We start from the raw sequence: 15206 nt of genomic DNA on the forward strand, positions 1-15206 counted from the left end.
ATGGTTAGGGACTCCTCCCTACCTCTGAACTTTGGGGCAAGAACTAGTAGTTGTTTATTCAGATATATTAAGGCAGAAAGTGATAAATCCCATAGAAGTCAGGAAAAATTACTGTTGAAGTTCAAGGCAAAGAGAGCAGTTCAAGCTGAGGGATGTTGGTTTGAAAGGGTTGTCATTTTAATAGCCTGTGGTGACCTGGTGGGGTTTTAATAGGTAAGTGATCCCTCCAAAGGGGCAGAGTCAGACTACAAAGAATGTATTTAAGTGATGGAACATATCCCAGACTCATACACTGTTGACTCCTGGGGTTATGGACATGAAGAGTGACGGCAAATGTTGCGTTGGCCTAGATAATTATTCTTGTCTGCCTACCGTCCTCCTTCCCTTTGCTGAACATTCAGATTATTTCGAGGGTGGCCCCTCCACTGCTCTGGCCATAGGTCCAAATGATGCTGGCACCTTCTCATGTGATCTTGCCTTCTTCGATGCGGTGGGCTGGGCATCATCCCACTCAGACTGAACCAATCATAGCGCCTCTCCTTGGTCATTGAGAGTCCCTCTTTGGGATTCTTCAGATTGGGGTTAGGAGGGACATAGCGCCTTTCAGGAGAGACAGTGCTGGAAGGTGGGAGTAGAGGCTGTTTGCTGGGAGAAAGCAGTCTGTGGTAGGAGGAAACCCTGAGGACTACGTGTAAAGAGAGAAGCAGTTGCGTGATAAGGTCCTGCTAGGTTCCAGGCCCTTGCTCTCTTCTCTGAGGTCCTGTTGTGGCCCAGGTGCCTCCCTCTCAAGGCTTGGTTGTTAAATTCCCTTGGTTCTGTGACATGTCCTCACATGCTTTCAGTAAGTCTTTTCTCTCCCTCTTTTATTTTTATGAGATTATATATGTAATCTCTCAACTCGTTCTGTAAGACACAGCTTGAAGGGTTTTTTTTGTTTTCTGCAAGACCTCTGAATTCCCTGAGTTCATCATTCTTCTTAAAAATTTTTAGAATTTATTTTCTCATTATAATAAGTGTACTCTTTAATCCCCATCTCCTATTTCCCCCATCCATCCATCCACCTCCCCTCTGGTAACCATCGGTTGGTTCTCTGTAGTTAGAACTCTCTTTCTTTCTTTCTTTCTTTCTTTCTTTCTTTCTTTCTTTCTTTCTTTCTTTCTTTCTTTTAATGTATTTTTTTATTTGTGTGTGTGTGTGTGTGAGAGAGAGAGAGAGAGAGAGAGAGAGAGAGAGAGGCAGGCAGGCAGAGGGGCAGAGAGAGGGAGTAAGAGATTTCTAAGCAGGCTCCTCACTGTTAGCACAGAGCCTGATACGGGGTTTGATTCCATGAACCATGAGATCAGACCTGGGCTGAAATCAAGAGTCAGACACTTAACCCATTGAGCCACCCAGGTGCCCTGTGGAGTCTGTTTCTTGATTTGTCTGTCGTTTTTGTTCACTCATTTATTTTGTTTCTCAGATTTCACATATGAGCGAGCTCATATGGCATTTGTCTTTCTCTGACTTTCTTTGCTAAGGATTATAACCCCTTGCTCCATCCATGTTGTTCCAGATGACAAGATTTCATTCTTTTTAATGGCTGAGTGATAGTCATTATGTATATACAGCACATCTTCTTTATCCATTCATCAACTGATGGACAGCTGGGCTGCTTCCACAATTTGGCTATTACGAATGATGCTGCAGTAAACTTATCCTTGCCACTTTGGCTTTTGCATGTTTCTATAATAGCCCCTTCATTAGTGCGTTGCAGCTAGTATTGAATGTCTCGCGCTAAGACAGTGAATTCCTTGAGGACAGAGTCGGGTGACCTGTTTTCACAACTCTACTGCTTGGATCACAGAAAGCAGGCAGTAAATATTTAAAGCATATTTTGGCACAGATTTACTCACACTATACTCAGATACTTTTTCATTTTGTCTTGGTTCCTTTATTTTGCCTGTAATAGATCTGATATTGTTATGAAGTCCTATACTCCAGACGGTGGGGAGGGGAAAGGATGTATTTTAGTCTAATACAGAAAACTTGGTATGATGCAATAATAGAAACCATTATTTTCGCTGTTCAGTCTCTCCAAGTAAAATATCCAGTTTATCCAATTTCTTTCTGATCCTCCTCTTTCTGGCTAAGCTGCTATAGAATGTGATTTTTCTGGTGAGGATGGGGGCATTTAGAAGAGGCCTAATTTTTGAATGTCCCGTGTGTCCTCCTGGTGTCTGCTACAGATCTGCTGGCCTGGGCTCTTCCCTAAGGCATGAATGTTTTTTATGGGGTGCCATGACATCTTTGACCAATATCCTGCAACTGTATCCTCTCCCTGGTGTTAGTCTAGATTTCTCCTGGTGACTTCTCCTTCACTGACTTGGCCTCATCCTTGTTATACTATTTAAAACTTGGGATCTCTGTCCCGGGCTGCTGGCTCGGGTGTTCCTCTAGAGATATCTGCTCCAGGGTCCTTTCCTTGGTGCCGGGGCTGGTCCGTGGCAAGCCACAAGTACTCTACTCAGCCATTAATACTCCTCTCACAGGCCTGTAGGATCTTAGGGACCCATTCCCCCCACTTAGGCAAGTGGGAGCAGCTCGGGAAAGCTGGCCCTGCTGCCTGACCTCACTCTCCCACTAAGTGTTCTTGGCAGTGGTTTCCCTTGTGATGGTGTGGGGCAGTCTGCAAGGTGGTCTCCTTCAGAGCCCCATGTGGAAGTACGAAAGCCCATCAACGCTGAGATCCCCCCAGGCAAGGAAACCACATGTCTCATTTCTTTGATCTCTTTTGTCCCTGCCAATGAAAACCCCGTTATGAATTCTAACAAATGTCATATCCAGCTATCATTCATACTAATTTACCCAGAGGTTTCCAGAGTTGCTCAGAATTCTGAATCCTTTCAGAAATCAAGTAGAGTTTCCCATCTGGGAGAAACCCAGAACAGTTAGGAGGAATGCCAAGCAGTGCTTGGCTTTCATCATTGATTGATTGATGGATTCATTCATTCAATCGACATGTTGTTGAGCACACAAAAATAAGTGAGAGGTATTTGGAAGCTGGTAAGAGAGTAGATTTTAAAAGTTCTCATCACAAGAAAAAATATGTGTATGACGATGGATGTTAACTGGACTTATTGTGAGCATTTTGCAATATATACAAATATCAAATCCTTGTTATTCACCTGAAACTAATGTCATTCATCTCCCCCAAAAGTGAAAGGATTTACGTTTTAGTGGAGAATTCTCCATTTCATTAACATAGTTCCTTTTTGGTAGTGGAACTTAGTTACTTTTGGGGATGTTAAGTGGGACAAAAACACATAGCTCTACAGATGGGTGCTGGAGAATTGGAGCTCCGTGTGACTTCTGAAGTGGATATAATCATTTTTATGTGCCATTGGTTTTTTTTTTTCTATAAGATAATCCAGGATATGAATTATTCATAGGGTTTCTTGTGATGATGACATATAGGAGCATCTTCCTGATCAGTTAGTTTGTATTTTTTCTCTACAGTTAACAGGAAAGGTCTCGTCAAAGTCCTGCCAGTTTATTTGACGTCTTTCACTTCTGTCCTGGTGGTTGTATGATATGTGCTCCTTTTTTTCCCCTTCGGTTTACTTAGTGCTCCTTTGTGTAGACTAACTTGATTTAGGCCTCAGCTACATCAAGAAGGAAAGGAATTGCTGGGCCACCTGGCTGGCTCAGTCGGAGGAGCATGAAACTCTTGATCTTAGGGTCTCGAGGCCGAGCCCCATGTTGAGCGTAGAGATGACTTAAAAAAAAATAAAAATTTTTAAAAAAGGAAAGGAATTGCTGGTTAAGTCTAATCACAACACATGACTGAACATGTCCCAGATAGCTTGGGAGAAGCCAGGGTGGAAAGGGTGGAAAAAAGTTACATAGTTAAACTGCTTTTGCACACATAAACATAGGTGCTCTTAAAGGCTACTTTGTGTTACTATAATTAGGAATGAGAACTTGGAAAGATTTGGGAGAAAATTGTTACTGTTCTCTAAGAACAATGTTTTCTTGCTCTCTTCAACCTTCTCTGCATCCCCCCCCCCCCCCCCCCCCCCCCGTGCCTCTGGTGTATGACCAGGAAAAGGCCTATTCTCTTCTTGGATAATTTTGATAATGAGGTCTTTCAGAACAGCAGAATAGGGCTTCTTTTAGGATCTGATTTTAGAGTACCAAGTTGTAACTTGTTATTTAGAAAGGCTTTTAAATTGTTGTTCTGAGGGAGAGGGCTAGAAAAACAGCTTTCACCTCAGCACCTTTGGAATCCCTTGACTTTTGTCCTCAGTTCTTATTGTTAACAGAATAGGTCGAGAGGTCTGATCTTATCCCAGGGCTCCCTTTTCTTTCACAGGATCCCAGGAGGCTGAGGAAGTTCTGAGAATGAAGTAGGCATTTGGATCAACGTTAGAACCACTCTATTTTGGTAGATAGAGGTTCCCTGCATTCTCCCAGGCATGCCTTGGTGTACACGTACATCTTCGAGTAACTTCATTTTACATTATGACCCACAGGAAATTCCTGGGCTGGGGATAATTTTAGAATGTGGATGGCTCTTTTCTGTAACCTCAAGTCCAACTCAGAAGGATGAGGCCAAGAGATTTTTCCAGGCCAAGACTAATATCAGGAAAATCCTAAGAGAAACTTAGAGGAAGAATAAGCAAGGAGATAAATGGCAGTCTAGCCCTGAAAATGTTCCTTTTCACTTAGGACGGTGAGTGTTATTCATCCTTGTGGAACACTCAGAGACCATTGACAGAAAGGGTCTGTAAGTTTCAGAATTCGGCAAAAGTTCTCTTTCAAGTTGGGAATCAGGGGCTAGGGTGCTGCAGTGAGAAAGGCTGTCTCATTGGGCACCATTTGCATTCTGGTTCTGTCACTTAATAGCTTTAGTGGGTTAGTCATTCTCTTTGGGCCTCACCTTCCTTGTCTACAAAGCTAACACGGTAACATCTTAGGTGGCTAGGGAGAGTTGGGCTCGCAGATGGGCCAGAACAGTCCTATGTACTCCTGCAGAAAACACTTCCAATTAATGCATTTACATGGGTATTATCTGATACGGTCGGTTTACCGATTACCTGGTATTTTGCCTGAGATTCTGCAGCCGTTCTTTCACATCGGCACATTTTTAAGACACAGCCTATTTCTTCCTTTGTTTTACATGTAAAAACCGTTACTTACTGTTAGAACTCGAGAAAATCTGGAAAGTGAAGAGTTGAAATTAAAAGCCACTTTGTTGTACTCCATTACCCAGAAGAGAGCAGCTAACATCTCCGTGTATCTTTCCAGTCTTGCTCTCAGTTACCTTGTACGTTGTTGTGTGGCTGAACAAAATGAAATCCTCTACTTACTGTTCTATGAATGTTTTCTCAGCGAGACTCAGACTGTCTTATTCCGGCAGCAGATCTACAGAGGCAGAAAGCATGGGCTCAGGAAGTGAACAAACACACGTAGGCACAAGTCATATTGTAACACATTAATGAAAGTTCCTGATGGGAAAATGCCAGACATTGCTGAAATGCCATTTTATTTAGCTCAAGTGGGATACTCAGTAAGCCCAGTTATTAAATAAAGTATTTTGAACCAGCTAGCAGAGTGCCTGCGTGGAGCTGCCGTTGACTAGTTTGGGGAAGTTATTTAAATGGCACCACGGTTTCTTACTCTGTAAAATGGAAATAAGAAATAGTACTGTTTCAAAGGATCGTTCTGAGGATCCAATGAGCCATTAAATGGAAATGATAGAGTGCCTGGTTTAGAGAAAGCATCGTATCAGTGTGAGCTGTAATAGCAGTGTTATCTCGTATAATTACCTGTTATAGAGCAGGTGTTTAATAGATGCTGATTCTTGGAGTACCTAGTGTTTTTCTTCTCTCCACTTTAATGTTTTGGCTTTCTTTCCCCTGATCTTTCTAGTACCTTTACCTTGCAAATCTGCCTGATCGTCCATTGTTCCTTTAATAAAAGAGTGATCACCCGGTTTTTAAAATAAAGAGAAGAAAGAGGAATTCTTGGGCTGCCTCTGCCCGCGGGCACGGGCACGTCGGATGGTGTTGCACAGGAAGCGCCTGCCACCTGCAGGGTTCGGCACAATGGGAGAATCTGTTTTTAGCTCAGACCCCCACCAGGAAGTTGCTTGTCCTACCAGGAGGAACGAAATAAAACTTCTGTCTCCAGAGTGTGGTACATCAGATAGGACAAAACACAGAGGGAACGGGCAGGAAGGGCTCAGAGAAGGAGAACAGCTCGTGGCTGTTTAGAGCCTGGTTAGGGGACCTCCTGGGGAAGTGGTCTATAATGACTGTACTTAAAGATGTTTTTAAGAGCCTGAGATGGAGGCTGAGGGACCTGGGCTGGGCCCAACAGGTAGCACGGTGGCTGGTATTCAGTAGACACTCAGTAAATGTTGGAAAAGGGAATGAAGGAATGAATGGAAAAAATAAGAAAGCAATACTCCCCTCACAACCAGGTGTAGAGCAAGAACAGCTGAGCAGCTCGCAAGAAAACTTCCAGAATCTGAGGAAATTTGTCAGGTGGGGGAGGAATAGTCTCTTAGTTGTACCTGGTACAAGGTTTCTCTTCTTAATGAAGAGTATTCACGCCTTCAGATAATATTTATTAAGTATCTCTTATGTACTTGACATAGTTCTAGGCCCTGGGGATATAGTGGAGAAAGCATTCAATGTCACTGTTCTGAGGGAGTTTACATTTTAGTAGAAGGAAACACAATATATAATATATACATAATGTGTTAGGTGATGATTAATGGTATAAGGGAAAAGAGAACAGGTGGTTGGGGGAGGTGTTGTTTTATATACCTAATGGCCTGGGAGAGCCTGTTTGATAAGATAACATTTGAGTAAGGAGCTGATGAAAGTGAGGAAGCAAAGGATCTGGTTATCTAGGGCAAGAACAATCCTGGTAGAGAGTATAGCAAGTGCAAATGGCCGGAGGTGTGGAATAGCAAGGACAGTGTAGCTGGAGTAGAGTGATCAGTAGGCTTCAGAGAGGTTGGGTGAGTATGGAGAAAGGGCAGATTGGATAAGTCTGATACTGTGATTTATAGTAGGAAGTACATATTTGGGCTTTCTCCTGTTTCTGGCAAAGAGTTCCTAAAAGTCTTAGAATGTCCTAAGTAGTGAATGTGATGAAGACGTGACTTTTGGACCTAAGATTTGGGGGCTAGTTGCCAGGAGAACGGGCCATGTGATTAGAAGGTTGGAACTTTTAGTGCCCCCCAGCCCCGCCCCTGCCTCCAGGGAGGGGGAAATGGGCTGAAGATTGAGTTCAGTCACCAATGGCCAAAAAAAATGTTTTTAATGTTTGTTTATTTTTGAGAGACAGAACATGTGCACGTGCGAGAGAGAGAGAGAGAGAGAGAGCGAACTGTAGAGGAGAAGAGAGAGAGGGAAACACAGAATCCAAAGCAGGCTCCAGGCTCCCGGCTCCCAGCTGTCAGCGCAAAGCCTGACTCGGGACTCAAACTCACGAACCGTGAGATCGTGACCTGAGTCAAAGTGAGAGTTTTAACTTACTGAGCCACCCACGCATTCTACCAATGGCCGAAGATTTAATCAATCAGGTGTATGTAATGAGACAAAGAGGCCAGGATTCAGAGAGCTTCTGGATGGAAAACAGGAAGAGGTGTCCAGATAGCATTGCACTGAGAGAACATAGAAGGTCCCGTATGCATCTCTTCCACGTAGCTGTTCCTGAGTTATATTCTCTTCTAATAAACCAGAAGTTGAATTAGTAAAATGCTATCCTCAGGTCTTTGAACCTCTCAGGCAAATTAATCACACCTAAGGAGAGGGGCTCACGGCAACCTCATTTATAGCTAGTTGGTCGGAAGTATAGGTGACAAGCTGGACTTGCATCCGGTTGAACCGGGGGTGGGGAGCAGTCTCCTAGGACTGAGCCTTTAACCTGTGGATTCCGATGTTATCTCTGGGCGGACAGTGTCAGAACTGAGTTTGATTGTAGAACGCTCCGTTGGTGTCTGCGAGTTGCTTGCGTGTGCGGGGATATACCTTCCTCAGACACGCCCTGCCCGTGTTAAAGTGGGTCCTAGAGCCATCTTAGTAAGTAAGGCACAGTAGTTTGGAGTAAAGTTTGGCTTGTACTCAAAATGAGATGGGTAGCTACTGGAGAATTTTGCAGAGTCAAGACATGATTTGGTTTTCTTTGTAAAGAGATTGCCTTTGTATGTTGCAGAGGGCAGGTTGTCAAGGGCAGAAAAGTGGAAGCGAGGGGGCCAGTTAAAGGGACAGTGATCTTGCAATGGGCTGGGCACGAGATGGTGGTGACTCACCTTAGCAGGGCAGTGGCTGGAGGTGGAAGGAAAAAAAAGGCCGGACTGTGGATCTGTTGGGTTGTGAAAGAGAACAGTCAAGGTGACTCTGAGGAAAGGCAGAGTTGCCCTTCACTGTGAGGAGCACGTGGAGAAGGGAGAAAGTCAGGAGTTCTCTTTTGCACTCGCGGATGTTGGACAACTCTGTGGAGATGTTAAGGACAGGGTTGTGATTCAGGGGAGAGGTTGGGGTCGGAGATGAAACTATAGGAGTCATTATTGTACAGTGATCTGTGAGACCATGTTGTTAGATGATCCAGGGGATGTGGGAGAGGGAGAGAGAAAGGCAGAGGGAATGTGACGATTGATCCTAGGACCCTGCAACCTGCCAAAATTTAGAAGATGAGGGAGACTGAGAAGGAAAGGTGAGAGAGAGAGAGAGAGAAGGTAGGTTTGTCCTGGAGGCAGAGGGGAAAAGAGCAATGAGCTGTGTCAAATGCTATCTTAGGTCACATAAGGTGAGCAGGGAGAACTGACCACTAAGTTCTGGGGGCACAGTCTCAGTGGGGTGGAGGTGCTGGGAACTGAACTCTCAAACATCCTTTACCCATCTCATGGTGGTTAGTCGTTCTCAATAAATCCTTCTCTATGCATCAACTGCTGGGTTTAAAGCACAGTTAAACGAATGGGTGAGGGAAAGAAACCAACCTGCCCGGCCAATGTAAAGAGATACCGGGACCGAGAGGCCCTCTGCTGACCATGGCAGGCAAGAGCTGGGCCCCCAGAGTGGGCCAAACCCGGTCAGCAGCACATTTGCAAAAGGCTGCCTTAGCCGGCTTGGTTCGTGTCTGGGTGTGGGTCTCTTACATAACCAGGCAACTGGGCTGCATTTTCCTTAAGCTGCAAGGCCCTTAGCTTAGGGAGGGAGGGTTGGATTTCATTAGAACTCAGGTTGCAGAGGCCCTGCACTGGTCCGTGCTATTAACTATTCCCTGCCCACTTGGAGGTAGTTGTAAATATCAGAAACAAGAGAGGTTATTTGCAGCTGCTTTTCCCCCTCTCCCCCTTTCTAGCTCCCCTCCCTGTGGGTGAAATACATTTATTCACATTTGTCTCTCGTGTTACCAAACCAGAGTGTCTAGTATAGCAAAGAAGTGCTGATGCAAACTTCTGTTTCAGGGGAGTCCTTGTAGAGTTGCATAGATCACATTACAAAGCAGGGAGCATAAGGGGAGATGAGAATGCTGGGGACCCACTTGGCGTTGGTGTTTATTCTCTAGGCACTCTGCAGTGAGAACCTGGCCCAAGGCCACTTGATCATGTTGGAACATCATAGTTTCTGAAATCCTTCCTTTGTTCTTGGGAAACACTGTCTCTGATTGTCTGACTTTATTCTTTGTTCTTTTATAATCTCCCCTCTTTCGTGAGCTTTCATGCTTGAGTTGCTGGAGGTAAATCTTATAGACAGTTGTTTAACTTTGTTTTTTAGTTGCCATTTTCAGGATGGACTTGGCAGAATTTCTTAACGTGAGCTAAATCTGAAGTATGGGAGTTTACAACGTTTTAAAAGCTCTTCGTGTAGGAAATGGAATGTTTTGAAAATTCCAATTTCCTAGGGTTGGTTTAAACATGTAGAGTTATAACCAAGGTAGACATCATATTATTAAAGAAGCAAAACTATGGTAAAGTATCAAAACCATACAACCTCATTTACTTGTATGGTAGTAGCGAGCATTTATATAGGGCTTACTTTGTGTCAGATCGTGTCCAATCAGTTAAAATATTAAATCACTTGATCCTGATGATCATCCTAGGAGATAGGTTATCATACCTGTTTTACAGATCAGGAAATGGAGGTGTGGAGAGGTTGAGTAACTCGCCCAGGGTCACACAGCTAATACATGGTGAAGTAGGGCTTTGAATTCAAGCAGCCCAATACCTTTGCTCTTAATAAACTGGAGTACATTGTTCTTTGCCAGGTTAAAATTTGCAGCCATTTGGATGGGCATCGAGTTTTGCTTACCTTGTATACAGTCTTTGAAGTATTGGGTTTACTACCCAGTAAAAATAAATGTTATCAACAAAACTGTAAAGTTAACTTTTTGCTAAGAAAAACGGTTTTAAAAAGAACCTAATTTAAAACAAAGAGCTGATTTTCTTATTGCAAATTATTTCTGTATGCTAATTGAGAAAGGATCTGAAGGATGTTCTTTTTTGGGGCAGCAGTTTTTCTCTTAATTTGCTACTAAAGTGAAAGGTATGAAATGTATCTTAAATCTTGAAAAGATAAGAAAAGCTATTGTAGCTTTTTTCTTTTAATTTCTTTTTTTTTTCTTTAAATGACTGAGGCAAAAAGAAATTAGCCACTTGGCTATATGTAGCTGGTGATTATTTGAAAGTATTTTTGAAGACTTTTTTTTTTTTTTTCCTACTAAATCTTACTCTGGTTTGAAGCTCATTAGATATGGTGACTAGTGTTGAAGTTAATAAAGGAGTGGAGATCTTGTAAGTGTGTCATCTTCTGGTTTGTTCTCCTGTGTTCATTTCTACATCCAATTATCCTTTGATAGTCTTTGGCAAGTTGGGATTCTGGATGCTTTGTGGAAAAAGTCTTAGGGGTCAGTCTTCTAAATTGTTGCATTGAGTGACCCAGAAAACCTACATGGCAGATTGTGGATGAGAGATCTAGAGAGGAAGCAGATTTTCCATTGTCACTACTGTCTTCTGATTTTGTACAGTTATGTTCCCTCCCCCAACCCCCACAAAGATTGATTGTCTCTGTGGAGTCATTACCTGAGTGACAGGATGATGAGCTGGTCTAGGCAGCTTTTCCAAAGTGTAGGGTAAGTTCTCCTGGGCACTGTTGGTCTTGGAGATTGGATCCCAACCTAACATGAGATGGCATTGAATCACATAATAAGGCAGGTATTTGCTTTGCATTTTTCTTTTGGTCGCTCTGCTGATTCAAGGAGAAAGTTCATTTTGCACACTGCTTCTTGACCACCTTTCCAGTCCTTGCGAATTTCCCTTCATCACATTGAGCGAGCGGCCCTTGTAGGGCGTCAGCGTTGATGGGCAACTGTGTTTAGTCAGAAGGTAGTTACATGGTTTTAGTGTGTATAATTCTCTTCGGCTTTTTGTGGGGAATACTAGCTTTCTGTTTATAGTGAGCATTAAGTGTTTCTTTCAAACATCATTGTATTCAGAGTAAAAAGGTGAGTCAATCTAAAAACAAGTACTAGAGAATATAATAACACAGGTAGTAAGTAGCTATGGCAAAATTGTGAATTTGGTAGAGGAATGACACAATCTTGGGAAATGCTGGTATAATATCTGCTGTAATTTTTACAGCAGATCCCGTTTCTTGTTTGAAATTACTGGGACTAGATTGGTTTTAGAATTTAGCATTTTCAGATCTTTTTGAAATAATGCTTATATATATATGATATGACTGGCAATGCCATTCTCCAGTGTGGTAATATTTCTGCAGCAGAATGCATGAGTATTCACACCAGATAAGGTAAATAAAAACTCTGCATGGCCTCATATGGATTCAGGTCAGATTTTGCACCAAATATGTTTGTGAGCCAAATTGATACAGAAAAGTTTTGATTTTAAGAGCTTTCTCGATTTCAGAATTGGAGATAAGAGATTATGCACCTGCCTTTGTTAACAAGTGACATCGTTTTCTAAAACACTAGTCAAATTATGAAGAAAACAAATTAAACCCCAGTTTGGTCAAAGTAACCAAAGGAACTCGGCCATCTTGGAGTTTATTTTACTGCTTGGTTTGATCTTACACATTCTGACCTGCTGCATAGGGCCAGGTAGATTTGTTTGGGGGGGGGGGGTGGCGGGGGGGGGAAGGTGAATGCAAGGATAACAAAAGTAGTTCTTAGTTCTGCTCATCTTTGAAGTGAGGGTCAGAGTTTTGACAACAAAGCTCTTTCTCTTGGTAGTTCATAACATGGCTTTTGGGTGACTGGTCAGTACATTCACTGGTACCACACAATTTGTGGTGCTGTTGCTTTTGGTTCTATGTTTTTAAGATAGAATCCATCAATTGTTTGCAATTGTTTTGTTGAATGTCTTGTTCTTAGTCTAGTTACCGATGAAGTCTTAAATTTGCCGGTGATAGAAGTGGCTAAAAAAAGGGCATAACCGGCCCCCCAAATGTGGTGGCAGAAATACCAGGTGCGTTATAGTGTGTGGACTTAAAACATTCTAGAGCAGTTAGAGGGCGTGTTATTTATGATTGTTTTTCACACATTCTGTAAAATGACCTATAAGCAGGTATTTTCTTCAGAACACATTGAAAGTGTTTTGTCAGGTTCTTGATTTATAATCTTTGGAACATGCTTTTTTAAAAATTTTGTGTAATTACAATGAAAGTGTATGGTAATTGATCATGAAGATTACGCTTGTGAAGAATTTGTGGGTGTGTGTTAGCTATTTAAGTAAATTGATAAAAGAAGACGTTATGGATGTAAGAAAATGCGTCCCATTTACACTGTATATTTACTTAAGGAGCTTGATGAAATTTCATTTTGGTCTTCTGTGGTGAACAGGTAGGTTAAGAAATAGAATCTAAAGCTGATGCCGTTTGGCTCATACAATTGATGTATTTTTGTCACTTGCATAATGTCATCCAGCAGTTTCTAAGAAAGAACAATTTTTTATCCTAGTACATCAGCCCAACAGTTAATAATTTTTTTTTTTCATTTTCTCATGCACTCTCATGGGCTTACCTGGGTTATATGTTATGATACAGATAGGACGGGCAGGGAGATCATTGCCATTTCTGGTGAAATGGCAACACTATTCATTTTGTACCCACTCTAGAACACTTGCTGGAGTGTCAGGGAAGATGACATTTGCTATAAATAAAACTTTGAATCCACACTATTAGAGTCATTTACAGACATGGGTGTTCTATTATTAATATAGCACTAAGAGAGTATTATTAATATAATTAGTACTATACCTTATGGTTAGTATCAATAATCTCACATTGAACATGCTTGAAGTAGCTATTAATAACGGAATATAGTATCAGTGACAATTAATATTTATTGACCTCTTGCTAAATGCTAGGCATGTGTTTAGTGCCTTACATGTTTGAACTCCTGTAACCCTCATACCCTATGACAGGGAAAGCACGATGAAGATCAGCTTTTATAGAAGAAGAAACTCTGTTAAGGTATTGGGACATTAAGTAATTTAACCACAGTCACAGGAAATGAAGCATTCTGGCTCCACTGTGTTTTATTGCCTTCAACCTTAGGTTCCCTACAAATATGGTTGCACCGCTCTCTTTGGGATTCAACTTTAAGCAACCTCATCTATTTGTAACAAAGCTGAGAGCATAGAAGCAAGTGAAAACAATTCTGTAATTAAAATAGCAACATTCTCTTTAAGAGTGTGCACAGTCAGGCTGTACAGAACTACTGGACATTGTACTATTTTAGGTCTGTTAGTAAAGGGTATGGAGCCCAGACACTGGAGTGGAATCCAGGGGTTGTAGTTCAGGCACTGATGCTTCCAAGCTATTAAGTGAGATGAATGTTAATCTGTTAGAAATTGAAAGCACGGGGCGCCTGGGTGGCTCAGTCAGTTAAGCGGCCGACTTCGGCTCAGGTCATGATCTCGCGGTCCGTGAGTTCGAGCCCCGCATCGGGCTCTGTGCTGACAGCTCAGAGCCTGGAGCCTGTTTCAGATTCTGTGTCTCCCTCTCTCTGACCCTCCCCCATTCATGCTCTGTCTCTCTCTGTCTCAAAAATAAATAAACATTAAAAAAAATTTTTTTTTTAAAAATAAAAAAAAATTGAAAGCAAAAATCTAATGATTTTATAGAAATCTCTTTTGATTGGAAAAACAGTGCTTGAAATGGGCACATATTTATCTATTCTTGTCTTCTGCCCATCTCTTCACTGGATTATTTGTTTTTCGGGTGTGGAGTTTGGTGGGTTCTTTATGGATTTTGGATACTAGTCCTTATTCCGATATGTCATTTGCAAATATCTTCTCCCATTCTGTCAGTTGCTTTTAGTTTTGTTGATTGTCTGCTTTGCTGTGCAGAAGCTTTTTATCTTGATGAGCGCCCAATAGTTTGTTTTTGCTTTTATTCCCCTTGTCTCCGGAGACCTGTCTAGTAAGAAGTTGCTGCAGCTGAGGTCAAAGAGGTTGCTGCCTGTTTTCTCCATATTTATCTAGTACTATTCTGTAGGCTTTAAATAACTGGGAAGGTTTGGATGTAGAATAGAAAATACATGCATGTAGATCTTAACATGTGAATGAATGTGTTTAAAAAACACAATCTGCGCTTGTTTTTGTTGTTGTTTTACGGTTTGATTAAGAAGGTAAAGTTTGACTGTAAAATAAGTTCCATCTACTCTTTTCTGTCCCATTTTCATTTTTCTGCTAGATCACTCTTTTGATGTCTTCAAAAAATCCAAGCGTTCCCCAGCATTCTCTGCTGCAGGCCAGCTCTCTGATGTGCTGAATGGTGGCGATGAAGTTTATGCCAACTGTATGGTGATAGATCAGGTAAGGTGTGACTGATGTTACAAGAGGGATCTTGCTCTCTTTCCAAACGCTGAGTAACTGGGAAATATATTCAGCCTTGGTTTGCAGCTCTCAAGATTTCAGCCTGAGGGTGGCCCTGGTGATGCTACAGTAGAGCCTCCTCATATGAGCATTTAACTTAAGTTCTTCTTTCCATTCACAGCACGCATTAACCCATCATGAAGCACTATAGAGAGGGATTGTGAGACACTGTCAAATGAGAAGAGTGTGAGAGCTCTTGTCTTACAGCCAAAATAGGAAATGACAGTTGGAAGCTTATATATATACACATACACATATATATGTATGTATGTGTGTATATATATATATATATATGTATATGTATATATATATTAAA

At 41.9% G+C, this 15206-nt stretch overlaps 1 protein-coding gene across 2 annotated transcripts in view; it reads left to right on the forward strand.

The window, feature by feature from the left end:
* The window catches only part of ARHGEF28 (Rho guanine nucleotide exchange factor 28), a 284777-nt gene that overhangs the window by 189192 nt on the left and 80379 nt on the right, over positions 1–15206 (forward strand). For both annotated transcript variants that reach the window (XM_030322942.1, XM_030322972.1), the window contains one exon: positions 14709–14830. In XM_030322942.1, coding sequence (XP_030178802.1) covers positions 14709–14830 — 122 coding nt within the window. The remainder of the gene's footprint in view (positions 1–14708; positions 14831–15206) is intronic.

This window comes from Lynx canadensis, chromosome A1 (genome assembly GCF_007474595.2).
Source record: "Lynx canadensis isolate LIC74 chromosome A1, mLynCan4.pri.v2, whole genome shotgun sequence".
Classification (NCBI taxonomy): domain Eukaryota; kingdom Metazoa; phylum Chordata; class Mammalia; order Carnivora; family Felidae; genus Lynx; species Lynx canadensis.